Genomic DNA, 14,531 nt, shown 5'->3' on the forward strand with positions numbered 1-14,531 from the left:
CATCCCATGTGACCGCTGCAGCATGTGGTTGGCAGCAGCGGTCACATGAAACATGGGTTGAAAAGTTATCCCAGGAGGCCGACCTGGATGAAGAAACACAGAATTCGGAGTATAAGAGTACAACTCTGAGCTGCGTTTTTTGCAGCAGAATCCCTACTTTTCCGCTGTGAAAAACGCAACATCTGTTGTTTGTTGCGGGTTTTACCTCCCCGTTGAATTCAATGGGGGAAACCCGCAAAAAATGAGCAGCGATTACGCAAATACAATTGATATGCTGTGGATTAAAAAAACGCACCGCAGCAAATCTCATCCACTTTGCTGCCCATGTATTATGCTGCAGATTTTCCTCAATGAAAATCGCTGCAGAAAATCTGCAGTATTTACGCTACGTGTGAACTAACCCTTAAGGTAAATTCACACGTAGCGTAAATAATTCCGTTTTAGGATCTCCATCAATTAGTAAGAGTGAAAAACCGCTACATAGAGCAACTTTCTCTATCTGGAAGACCCCAAATGTCAGTGCATTACACGGATGTCCCACAGATTTCAATAGGGACCATGTAAATCTTTATTTCCCCAGTGATGGTGCTGCAGGTCGTCACACAAAATACATTACATAAATGTCCTTCTTGCTTCTTCATCATGGGGTGGACAGTGCGGAGAAATTAACCATGTGTCCCTTCTTTGGCCCTGGCTACAGCTACTCCGAGTGATCATATATTCAATTAATGTGTATTGTAAAGTGTGAGTGCATGCAGTATTCACACTGATAACATATATTATAAAACATTACACCTTTAAAAAAAACTTTTTCAACATTATGCCTGCTTATAACAGCAGGCAATAGCTAGATATCAAACAAAAAGAGGGAGATGTGTTGCCAAAAAATATAATATTTATTGCTGCATAAACGAACAGATCAGCCGATAATTGAGTATTTGCGTGTTTATCGGCTGATGGTTTCTCTGTTTATACAGAGCAATGATCAGGAACGAGTTTGCCCGTTCATTGGCCCATATAAAAGGGCCCTCAAGGTGTTGGCCAGGAAGAAAATATTTTCTAAAAAGTGTTCCCAAGCCTTGTGTTGCCATCCTTAAAACACCCTACAAACCGTCTAAACAGTTTCTGTTTTATCTCCACCGGCACTGCTGCTCTTTCTGTTGGTTTACATCCCTTGCTTCTGTTCCTGGCTGTTTCCCGTCTTGCAACCCAACATACCCATGATCCCTTGCTGTAGCTGAGAAGACAGCTCACAGTCCCACCCCCTTCCTCTCTTCACAGCATCCTGGCCAGCTCTTAGCAGTCTGCCACGCCCCTCTATTTTCACAGAGTCCATCCATGCTCTAATTAGAGTCGCCCAGCTCCCTCCCTGCACACTGTCACAAACACCCACTAATAATCATTATGATCCTCTGTGTCTCCATCTATCCCATCTCCCTCCCCCACCCCCTTTCACAGCCTGATAGATGTAAGTCTGCCCACTCCACCTATGTGAGACATTTTGGTATACACAATCCAGTCAGCACATCTTCCTCCCCTGCTGCTGGATCTGTGCCAAGAGATCCTGTAATACAGCGGAGCAAACACCAAACACTACTCCACACAATGGTAATGATGTTTTTTTTTTTACATCATGTACCTTAAATGTACGTAAGTCTCTCTCTCTCTCTCTCTCTCTCTCTGTCTCCATACCTCCCAACTCCCTGCCACTTAGTGCGGCACAGCAATTTTTTTCATTTTAAGCCACACCTCTAATGCCGTCCAATCCCCGCCCATACACACCCAGTTCAGCACACAAAGTATAATGCTCCCATAGTGTCTCTCCACAGCATAATGCCCCTACAGCTGCCCCCACACAGTATAATGCCCCATAGTGACTCCCACACAGTATAATGCGCCTTAGCTGCCCCCATACAGTAGAATGCCTGAATAGATGCACCCATACTGTATAATGCCCCCATAGCTGCCCAATACAGTCTAATGCCCCTTTATCTGCCCCTTGTGCCAGTGTCCATGTAGATAGTGCCATTGTGCCCATGTAGATAGCGCCACACACAGTGCCCATGTAGATAGTGCTACCCCCCTGTAGATGGCACCAATGGGGTTTCCTCTAGGAGCGGATTCCTTAGCCAGAGCGTCATCAATGCTGTGGCCGGGGAATCCGCTCAAGGAGGAGAGGAGGAGTCTCTGACGTCACTGTCCATGTATGAACATTGACACCAGAGGTTCACTGTAGGAGAGGAATCCCAGGCCAGAGCATTGGCAACGTTCTGACAGGGGATTCCGCTCCAGGAGTAGCCCCTGACGTCACTGTCCATATATGGATTGTGATGCCAGAGGCTTTTCCAGGAGTGGATTCCCCTGCCAGAGCGTCGGCAATGCTGTGGCCAGAGATTCCACTCCAGGAGGAGCTCCTGAAGTCACTGTTCATGTATAGACAGTGACGTCAGAGGGTCACTCAAGGAGCGGAAACCCCGGCTAAAGTGTCGGAAACGCTCTGGCATGGGATTCCGCTCCAGGAGTAGCCCCTGATGTCACTGTCCATATATGGATAGTGACGCCAGGGGCTTCTCCAGGAGCGGAATCCCCGGCCACAGCATGGCCGATGCTCTGGCTGGGGTTTCCGCTCCTAGAGGGGTGGCGCTATCTTCAAATGGGAATTGTGGCACTATCTACATGGGCACTATCAACAGCGAGCGGAGATGGGGTCCAGGACGCAGCAAAGGGAGGGGGCGTTGGAGCTGGGAGAGCAAGCAGGCAGGCAGGCAGGCAGTGAGACCAGAGGCGGAGCTTTGAAGAGCTCAGGGAACATTCACCCCCCCCCACTACTTGTACATGTAATTGATGACGAGCTGTGCCTTGGCTCAACCGGAAGTGCAGGTTGGGCTGAGACACGGAACGTCACAGGAAGTCAAGTTATGGTTAGGGTTAGACGGTGCTGTCACGTGACTGCATTTACAGAAATCAGAACAGACCTTGAAAAAGCAAGTATACTAGAAAATGACTTGTAATGGGCAAATGAATGCATATTAAAAAAAAAATTATACTTCTTGGCCAACCCCTTTAAGACCTGTTGTAACTAAGATAACCCTAAACTGCCAGAACACAGGAGCAGGTTATTCTTCACACATATGATCTTTAAAGTGTAGATGGTCACGTTTAACATACTAAAAGATGTTTTAATGTAAATTACTTTGTAGTTGCCTTTTAAAATGAATTTTCACCTTGAATGTCATTTAGGTTTTACTTTTAGTATATCCTTACTAGGGGAGCTTGGGAGCTGACTGCATACAGATGTATAATTGGGTTCAATGAGAGCTGTATGAAGTAAGCGCCCCCTATTGGTCGATACAGGCAGCAGGAACATTATTCTATGGCTATGTGAACTATGAATTATATAATTAATCAGCACAGAGTTTAGACCAAATTTAAAAAACAAAACAAAAAAAAACAGGCTATAAACTGCTATATTTTTTGTGCATGCTGGCAAAGTGATAGTTTTTAAAAAGCTAAAATCTGTACACTAAACACATTACAGAACCTACAGCTAAATAATTTCTTTATTCAAACTATTTGTATTTCTTTTTCTACAGGAATTCTTCTTTGATATAAAACACAGTGACCTGGCAAAGAAACAGTTAGATGTCTCAGTCTGGGACTATGATATTGGGAAATCCAATGATTATATAGGTAAGACCATAATATGTACATTGTACTATACACTAAATTAATTTATTGCTTGTTACCCAAGTAGCAACTGTAACATTTAGAATAACCTACTCAAGTCCTCTTAAAACCAGTTGCTTTCTGGGTACACTGTTCATGTTGGGTCCCTTTTTTTTCTTTTAATACATGTTATTGAGATATATATAATTTTTTCATATGACAAACAGTAAAAATTCATACACTGTACAGTAGCGTCTCCCAAGTACACCCTACTCAAATAAATGGCGTCAATGTACCCACAAGGTTATGATTATATACTGTGCTGCACATCAAAATTATAAGAAAGTGTGAATAACGCCTATAGATATGTGCTACACAAACCCCAAATTGTGAACATAGGCTGAAGGGCTGTCAAGAGAAGTAACTCTTTCTTAAAATTACAGAAATTACATTTATCAAAAAATAAAAAATAATAACTATAATAAACAACCGATAAGAATGACCTAGTACAACAATTTTAAGTCTACTGACTAGTGCGACTAGGCTGTGTTGGGTACCTTTTAAGTACATAATACTGCTATGTGATTTAAAAGGACAAATCTGATCATTTTCACATAATTCATCTTCATTCAAGGGGAAAATGTATCCTCAACTGTATGAAGATACTGTATGTTAAAAACGTAGAGATCCCTTACGAAAAGCTTGCTCTTTCTGACTCCATGGGTAGATAACCTACATTTACTATGAAAAGATGCCCTTCAGGACAACCCCTTTCCATATGCTCTATTAGGGTATATGGGCTTCTTAGGGAGGGATCCCCTGCTCCTATCCCTCTCTATTAGCCAGCGTGTCCATGATTGCATGGTGTCATGTACTACTACCAGCAACTTCTACCAGAAGCACCCAACTTCCCCAACAATAACTGCTGATAAAAACAGAGAAGATCCAGCGATAGTGATATCAAAAATGGGAAAAAACTTGGTTTCCACTTTATTAAATACAAGCTGTCAGAGCTTAGAATGGAACATCAGGAGGAAAAACAAGGTGGTGATGCGGCAATAGATTAGCCAATAACTGCTGATCTCCAGGCTTTTAAGCTTCCAGATCTACCGCAATCAGATGATCACAAGCAGGTCCCCATTTGGAAAAGGAGTCCTTTTGAGACAAGCCAATTGTATTACTAAAGGTTCTTAGGATAAATCCATGGTTCTACACACAAGCCTGCATCAGCATAGTAGCTGGGAAATAACACTTTTTGTCTTTGAATGTGGAATATTACCCATACTGCATTTTTTGACTTTAACAAATTGAAAAGTGGCAACTGCTCTGGGTGTTATGTAAACTCAATTTACATGCATAAATACTGATGTTTCAATGAATGAATCATCCAAAATTAAAAGAATGTGATGCTGAGCTTGGAGATCTATTATAAATATAATAAGACAGATTAATTATTGGTTGCCTAGGCATGAATGAAACATGATTGCATGGTAGATACTGTTCATTTTTAAAGGAAGTCTAATGAAAACTTAATTGCCGTTTAACAAGTGCAAGAGCTATTCAAAAGAAATACGTACTGTATGTGCATCACCATTATAAAAGGCCACTAAAATAAACTAATAGTTGAAAACATGTTTATGGAAATTGTGTAAAATCATCATTACTGAGGCAAATTGTAACTAGAGACTAACTTGTCAAAAGGATATCATGAATTTAAAGCTTAAAGTAAATCAACACTATTTACCTCAATGTCCTTTTTAGGCCGAAATTCTGTACTGGTTAATGTCTTAGGCCTCATGCACACGACCAATCGTGGGCCGTGCACATGGCCGTGTGCATTCATTTCTAGGAGCCTGGATCGCAAAACACGGCCGTAATAATACCTGTCCTATCTTTTTGCGGTCCATGCTCCTAGGCAATGCACGGACCGTGGAAACCACAGTCCTGTGCATGGGCCCATTGAAATGAATGGGGCCCCAATTCACCCGCAGATTAGGGGGTGAGTTGCGGCTGCAAAAACACGTTCGTGTGCATGGGGCCTTATATCAATATATTTTTATTTAGTGTTTGGAGCTTTGTTTTTCTGATACAAAGCTTTAAATTACCTGCATAGTCATAAAGTAGAACGATTAAATTTCTGGCTGCCTGCAGCTACCAAGTGAGGGAGTTTAATGCATACAGTGTTATTTTATTATGGAGTTCAATGTATAAACAGTATACAGTAAGTGCCTAAGCTCCCTTTAGTGGTGACTACAAGCAGCCAGAATATGTCTATGCAGCAGATTTGGAGCTCTGTTTCCGGGAAACTGAAACCAGACCACAATAAAGATATGAATTGGCACCGAATTTAGGACCTGTTTAAATAAAAATAAAAATTATTAAATTGTGTTAAAGGGATATTCACTTTACAGTCCCTCTACAACCACTGAATTTTTTTCTGGTTATTAACTTCTGTACTCCATTTACATTTGACTTTATAGCCCATTGCTGAGAGTCTCTTCCACTCTAGGCCTTTACAATATAGGATATATATCCCTTTGTAATTATTTGGAGACATATATATTACAACTATCATGTATTTATAACATAACATTGATCTTTTTATTATTTTATTCATTTTATTATTTGTAAGTAAATTTAAAAAACAGTGCATGTGCTAATGTTTTTAAAGAGGTTTTTGAACAGCTGTTTAGTTTTTGCAACTAAATTATATTTATCACCAACTGTGTGTATTGACAGCCTTTTTGGCACAATTAATGTACCAATTAACAATCTGCATCCTCTGTGTGTATTGTAAAAAATGGCACTCTAAAAGAGTTAGGGGAAGGAGGCCTGTTATTCTTAAGTAAAGAAAGTTTTGCTCTTCAATGTCTCTCTGCAGGTGGTTGTCAGCTGGGCATCACTGCCAAAGGGGAACGCTTGAAACACTGGTATGAGTGCCTGAAGAACAAAGATAAGAAGATTGAACGCTGGCATGTTCTACAGAACGAAAACCACGTAGCAAGTGATTAAAAGACAGCTGCAGTGTTTCACAAGCATTTATGCTCTGTACCAAGTCACTGTAAACTTTTTATGTCTTGTCTTCCAAAGCATTCACACTTTTAGCTTTTAGCGATAGAAACAATAGTTGCTATTAGTATATACTTTACTCAATTAATAAAATAAAAAAAGCCGCATTTGTGTATGTCCTTGGGACAAATGCTGACAGAAATGGTATTTTAATGATTCGTGTATTTGTTGTTAAGCCTTCCCTTTTGCCAACCTTTGTCCATGTTTCCACCCAGTGCTACATTGACTCCCTATAAAGAAACATCTACTGTATACAATTTTAATTTTTTTTTTAATTCAAGTTTTTAAGGCACAGTGTCTTTGTACAAACAGATCCCACATGTTTAACAGTGCACTTTTTGTCTAGTAGTAGAAATGGGGATTGCTTACCTGAAAGGTACAGGTCAGAGCTCCTGTGTCTTACTGTGTAAGATAATGGCAAGTCGATATTTCAGAGCACAAAATAGAAATATTAATTCTGATACAAGTTCTACAGTTTTCCAGTTGGTAATATATTGTATTCCAAGACCAAAATGTTTGCACAGAAATGTTGGGGGCCAATAACATTTATCTATTTTAGATTACACTCCCACAGGACTAGTTTTACACTAGAACACATTGATACAGATATTCAGTAAGCTTACCTATAATAGTGATATACAGGCTTTTAATACCAAACTCTTTTTAACCAGTGACACCAGATGAATAACTATTACATGCAAAAAAACTTGAAAAAGTCCTAAAGTGATTACTATTAAAATATTACCATGTATTTTATGTTGTAAACAAATATGTACACTTAAATATCAAAAGTAGTAAACTCTAGGCACCATTAAAAGCTATAACGTAAGTGGCCAGGCAACTCAGCAGTGCATATATAAAGACATACAGGGATGGACTGACCATTTGGGCACTCGGGCAATTAGGGGCCCACTACCCTACGAGTAAGAAGCATAATAGTTTAAGTCTAAAACATAGGAAAAAAAAGTGAAAAGTGCGATAAATGCTGCTCAAAGTCATTGTTAACCCAGCTGAAATGTATTACAACCATGGTGGTTGGTAAGGGACCCAGACCACTTTCAGTCTGCCCCTGATGACATGTGACACAACCTAATCTATTAAAAAATTAATCATAAAGGTGATCAAACTTAACACTACTAAATAGTGCTAAAGGCCACGATTTCTGACTTTTTTAATTTTTTTAAAGAAATGTATGCTATACAGTGTCATGTTATAGCTTGCCCATTGGTTATCTAATCTCGACATGAATTTGACTAGAACTTTGCAAAAGTAGACATATGACCTTCAAGCTCAACTTCTGGTCTTAAGAGGACGACTTAAAATTAAATAGTGGTCCAATGTTCTGTCTGAGCTATAGTTTTACATGACACTTTTATTTCAATTATTTAATATAACCATGTTTAAGCTCTGGGCAAAAGATGAAAATTCTGCTCTTAGCCAGTCCCATAGAACTCTACCTCTTTCCAAGGATTTACTTACCTGAATGCTACAATTTCAGAGGTCACTTGTATTGGTTAGAAATTGGAGCATTTCTAATGCTGCCTGACTGGTGACGCATGCAAGTGCTGGTTGGTTTATTTATGTTGTGATGGTTAATACAGGCTGTGGCATAATAAGGGACAGAGAGGAATCTGGAACGACGGAAAAGTAACACTTTTTTGGGAAAAAAGCAGAATTTTCATCTGGAGTTACATTAAAGGCTTTAAGTATTTCTAGGCAGTTCTTTAAGAAATCTTTTTTTTGTAGTCATAGTGGTTTGAGAACTAACAAATCCCTGTTCTCCTTCCCAATTTAACCATGAGCTGGCACTCAGGTTAGATGTGAAAGATGTAAGATATAAGGATGGAATATACATGATAACAAGTCTATCTCTGAAACTAGAGAGGGGAAAAGTAGATTTTCAGCAGTCAAGCCATGCAAACCCATGTCAGCCTACAATATTAATAACCGTTTTCTAAAAATACATTTTGAAGTTGAAACTTTAGATAATATTTAACAGATAATGATTAGATTTTGCAACTGGTTTATACATCGATATTTATACTTTCTGCTTCAATTACGTCATTTATTCTCACTTTTTTTTAATTAACTATTTCTTTATAGATTTACGTTTTGTAAGAAATATCACCAAAAAAAGCACACTTTTTTTGCAAACTACTGAAAATTAAAGTAAATTCTCATTGGAGGTAGTAACTAAAGCATCAACATAGAGGAGTAAATAATATCGTATTCTCTTCATAAACAAAACACACAGTAAAAGGTACATGATATCAAATATTGTTTGTATCACATACCCTCAAACAGAATTAAAGTAAACCTATAGGAATTAATACCAGTAGACACTAACACAACAATAGATAAAAACACTGTAATATATGTGGTAACACTGTCCTATTAATGCTGTAGTATAGTACAAATACACAGTGTGAGGTTGATAATAATCTTTAGACTCTTTAGAATCTTTTAGATATTCTATTACACCATGAAACCTCTACAAATGTTTTTGAGGAGACCACCACTGATAAAGACTCTTTATTGCCTTGATGGATTATTTCTTAGATCCTCTTATCCTCCTTATTGGGAGGACCACCTCTCTAGATTGGGTGGCCATCTCAAAAATGTTTGTATATATTTGTGTATGTATATGTGTGAGTGTATTATATATATATATATATATATATATATATATATATACAGTACAAGGCACATGGTATGCTATGGATTTGATCAAGATGACTACATATGTCTCCTTAGGTACTATTAAGATATATGATCCTTGAGTAAAGAACAGCTGGATTAAAAGTGGATTACATGAGGATCTCATATTTGTGACTATGAAATTGTCAAGCATATTAACTTTCTACTCCAGCTTTTCATTACTTAATATTTTTTTTTTTACTTTTTATTATTTGGGAATGGAAAAGTCAGTTAGTCCTGGTCTGACAACAGGTTACTAGACTGATATTACATGTAGTCACTTTGATCTTAATCACCTACCGTATAAGAACCCAATGACCAACTGCAGACAAGTGCATTGTCATGGGATGTCACCCTAACAAATTCCTAGGCTTATTAATATCTCAACTGAGAGTATCTGCAGCATTAATGTTATGATAATGGATTTACTTGTATTTTTATATCCTACCTGGATAAGAAATGTGGAGTGCTATTGAGTAGATATCTACACATTGCTTCTGATTTTCAACTCTGCATGAAGACATCACAGTCTTGAATTTTCTAGGACTTTTTCTACACAGAATCCAACCAATTACTATCTGCGTTTCTTATTATGCCTTGAACCCTCTGCTTGGTAGTTGATACAGAAGCTTAATTCTCAGTAGAACTTCAGTGATAGCGCATTGGTGCCAATTGCATGGTTTCAAATGCTTACAGTGCTATATCAATGCATCTGTAAATAATATAGCATCTTTCCATAGGTTATAATTTTTTTGTTATTCAGTCCACAGGGTATGTAAAAGTTTATCAGTATAACTTATAACTATCGAATCTCCTAATCTGTATAGTGCCACCTGTGTATGGTTCTGGGGCTTAATAAGGTGGTAGTCTGAAAAATCTCATGTTGGTCTGTCTTAACTCTGGGACTTTTATATCTTTTTTTTATTTTTTATCAACATCATTAGATTAGAATAAAGAACGTTATCCATATTTACTTTTTTCCATGCCAAAGCTTTACAGAACTCATTGGGCCTTAACTATCTCAACTATTCAGCAAAAAAAGAAAAGACTGGCCTTGTTCAACGTAACAACAAATCACAGTACATCTTAATAAAAATTAAGTTCTGATTAGTTATATGGGCAGTTTTTGGTTGCTATGAACAGTTTTCATAAGAAAGGCCCAAACGTGTCTCCGTGTGCGTAACCCACCCAGTAGAGTTCTCATAGCCTTCCTTCAAACAGGGAAACACAACTGCTGGAGTTGGGTGTCTGTATTTGTAAAGGCTTCTATAAAACCTTTAGTGATTTTTTATTTATTTTGTGCAATAAAACCTGATGTCATTCTAAAAAATGTAAACAGATTATTTACGTAGTTCAATCGGTGTGAACACAAAATCAGTACAGTATGAGCAGTAATATTAAGGCCAAGTCCACACATAACGCATAGTGAAATACCAGTAATGTCACATTATCTATTGAAAATATATGGGCCTCTTTAATTAAAACTGTCTAACAGCAAAACTGTGTTTTATGCTCATGGCAACCAATCCCAGGACAGCTTTCATATTTCCACAGCAGTCTAAGAAGTAAAAGCTGAGCGCTGATTGGTTGCTTTAGGAAACCAGGTCAGTTTTTCTTTCTTGATACGTGAGGCCTAGCGTACAAGTTCTATGCGGCAAGGTTTATCTAGCATCCGATGACATTTTTTTAAAGCCCACCAGAGAAATAACTATTCTATAAGCTGTTGTATAGCATCACCACATTATTCCTGCACACTAAAATATCTGTACTATTGTTAATAGTTTTAAGGTTCAATAGAGAATTAAAGCAGTAGATGTGATAATACCGAATTAAGAAAAATTTGGCCTTGATAAAACCAGTGTATTGATTACATTAGGCTCGGTTCACATCATGTGTAAGGGCTACATTCGGCATAAAATCACCCTGGATATGCACCGAACGTAAAGCCCTGATGGATGCCACAGTATACCATATAGTGGCATACGTCATCCATAAGCCCCCATGCAAAAAAAAAAATCTTATGGAGCACAGTATGCTTTTTGCAATAGCCAACTTTATCGCACAGCATACCACACTTTCCTATACAGCAAAAAAAAATCTGGAGAATCTTCTGGCTCCTACACTAAATTGTGGTGTGAAAAGAGCCTTAATTATATAGGTACATTGTGATTGTAAAAGATTTGATCCGATGTGTGAATAATATTAATTCTGTAACTAGACAAGAAAAAAAAAAAATAACTTGATTATTAATAGCATTTCTGGATTTGGAATGAATATCAAATACTTGGAGTGATAAGTTATATTTTCTTGTCACTTATTTTTTTCAGACAATCAGAATTGCAAACACAGTCAGTTACTGGTTTATATTTGTGTTTTCCGATAAAGCAAGATTACGATAATTTCTCCATATTCACTTGTGTATTTATTCACTGCATTGGCTGCGCCATTATCAGACACCTCAGCTGAGCAGAAATGTTTTTTCTCTGTAAATAACGCATGCATATATGGACTGAAATGGCGCAGAGATTTATATGCTGATGATTGCATTTCAAAGAGCATGATGTGAATTTACCAGAAAAAATAACAGACCTAATCTGATGTTACCAAGATTTTAGAAATAAACCTGTCTTCCTTTGCATGCAAATAGAACATAATGATTTCCTTATGTGATGTGTCCAATAAAGAAAAAAATTAAGAAAACGTGCTGTATTTTTTATTTATTGACTCCTGACCACTGGCTCAGGAGTCGCACGTAGCGCTACGGTTCCCTGCATATGACACCCTAGCTGCTGATACTATTGTGCACAGATGACATAGCTTTAATGAAATTTGGTAACTGCATCAGAAAGTTATAACATTTTCTATTTTTAATTGTTTTTCTTGAAGAAAATGTGAAATACATATTGACATAACAATCGAGAAAAACATCAAAATCGATTTTAGACATAGCCCCACAGTGTGCAGCAGGGTGGAGCAAATAATAACAAATGGCTTAACACGTAGTGTTCTCAAAACCAAAAAATAGAAAACATATACAGGAGTGGAAAGAAAGAGAATAAAGAAAATAACCAAAAAGAGGGTTAGGGAAGTCAGAGAGGGGGATTGTCAACGAACACTTCACCAATTCGGATGCCAAGTCCAGGAAAACCCAAATACAATTAGTATTCCTCTATCAAGCAGGAGCAGAGATAATTCTCATGTCCACAAAGAAAATTCTTCCGAGGTATCAAATCTTCTCAAACAATTTAACCTTATCCTGAAGAATGCTAGAAAGTTTCCCATTGACCATAATCCAGGATGTTAATTTCACACAATCTAAGCTAATCAAAGGAGTCTTCAATGCCCCCGCTGTTGTGATTCTGGCAGCCAGGAACATAAATGAGATACATTTTTGAGCATGTTTGGGCATATTAGAAACTAGCTTTACTAATGCTTCCCAGGGGGAATTATTGAGGGAGATGTGTGTTACCGATTGTAAAAAGATAATATGAGCGTATTCAGAAACTCTGCACTCTGGGGCACCAAATATGCAACAGTGAGCCCTCATCACCACAACCCCTGAAATCATGGAAGGAGGACTCAGGAAAGATCTGCGCCAGCCTCTGAGGAGTTAAATGCCATCTAATGAGGAATTTATAACTGGACTTTGTCAGGGCCGTACTGATCGCTTTGCAGCAGATTCTACCATATATTGCCAGTTCTGAAAAGAAAGCGATTTTTCCTAGATCCGCCTCCCATCATCGCATATAGGACAGTTTGTCCTTCGGGGAAATAAATGGTTTATATGAGGTAGAGATGTTGCCTGATACACTCGGATTATTATAACATATGTGTTCAAAAGCTGTTTTGGAGTTAAGGTCATCATATTTAAAGAGGATCTGTCACCAAATTTCATGATACAAACTGCACACATTAAATAGATCTCTTAGGCCTGATGAGACTGATGTATTTACTTTGAAAACCTATGCTGCATAATCCTTTCTCAAGTTTTCCTGCCTGATATTAAAATGAGCATTTTATGAGATCAAGTATATGTATCATGTAATCTCAATCTGTGCCCGCCTCAGCTCCTATTAGGGTCCCTCCTTCCCTGCACCATGCTGCAATCTGGCACATGCTCAGTACAAGCTGCAGTCTCCCTGGCTCTGCAGTGAAAGAAAATAGCAGTTGTAGTTAGAAGCTGTAACTTCACACTAAAACTGCTGCTGGAAGACCGGCTCTCTCACTGCAAAGCCAGAGAAACGGCAGCTTGTACTGAGCATTTCCGAGATTTTAGCATGGTGCGGGGGAGGAGGGACATAGGAGCTTGTCTGCTCTAGGTAGGAGGAGATTAAGATTACACCATGCATATCCTTGGTGTCATAAATTGCTAATAATATCTGGTAGGTAAATCAGTCTCATCAGGTATAAGAGATCTATTTAATAATGTATACCGTTTGTATTGTGAAATTTGGTAAAAGATCCTCTTTCAGTTTCAGGGAAGCTAAAAAATGTCAGATTTGTTGAAACTGGAAGGATTAAAAGGGGAGCATATCGTAAATCGAGGAGAAATGATCATGCGATTTAATGCCAGTGCAATCAACAAAATCTGCAATATGCAACAGTCCCTTATTTAGCCACCACTGGAACTGAAGCCAGGAGGAAAATCAGAATTACGAAACGTATGAGCAAGAGAGAACGAACGTGGTACTATTTTGATAAATGATCCCAAAGTGCCAGGGAATGAGATACTGTAGTAAAGGACACAGAATAGCAGGCTAGACCACAAATGCGTTTTTACATTAAGACCAGTCCTGGCCTGCATTTAGACCCAACGTGGAATTAAGTGGGATGCACAGAGAGAACTCCGTTGAGCCAATTGAGCAGCATGATATTTGACTAGATGCGGTACTTACAAGCAACCAAAGGTTTGGCAGCAAATAGGGTGGACTAAGGGATCTTTTCAGTTTACCCTGCTAAATAAACTTAAGAAGCCATGACTGCAATGTAAGCATATCAGGTCTAGGTACCAAGAGTGGGAGCGAACAAAAAAAAGATACAGAATACGTGGTAGAATATACAGGTCCTTCTCAATGAATTAGAATGTCATCAAAAAGTTA

The 14,531-nt window shown here is 38.4% G+C and overlaps 1 protein-coding gene across 1 annotated transcript in view; it reads left to right on the forward strand.

The window, feature by feature from the left end:
• The window catches only part of RPH3A (rabphilin 3A), a 180,598-nt gene extending 168,466 nt beyond the window's left edge, over window positions 1-12,132 (forward strand). Inside the window, exons 19-20 of the mRNA XM_075835143.1 lie at window positions 3,594-3,690; window positions 6,548-12,132. Of these exons, the coding sequence (XP_075691258.1) occupies window positions 3,594-3,690; window positions 6,548-6,678 (228 nt within the window). The 3' untranslated portion in view covers window positions 6,679-12,132. The remainder of the gene's footprint in view (window positions 1-3,593; window positions 3,691-6,547) is intronic.
• Window positions 12,133-14,531: the final 2,399 nt, after the last annotated feature.

The sequence above is a fragment of the Rhinoderma darwinii genome, chromosome 1 (assembly GCF_050947455.1).
Source record: "Rhinoderma darwinii isolate aRhiDar2 chromosome 1, aRhiDar2.hap1, whole genome shotgun sequence".
NCBI classification, from domain to species: Eukaryota; Metazoa; Chordata; class Amphibia; order Anura; family Rhinodermatidae; genus Rhinoderma; species Rhinoderma darwinii.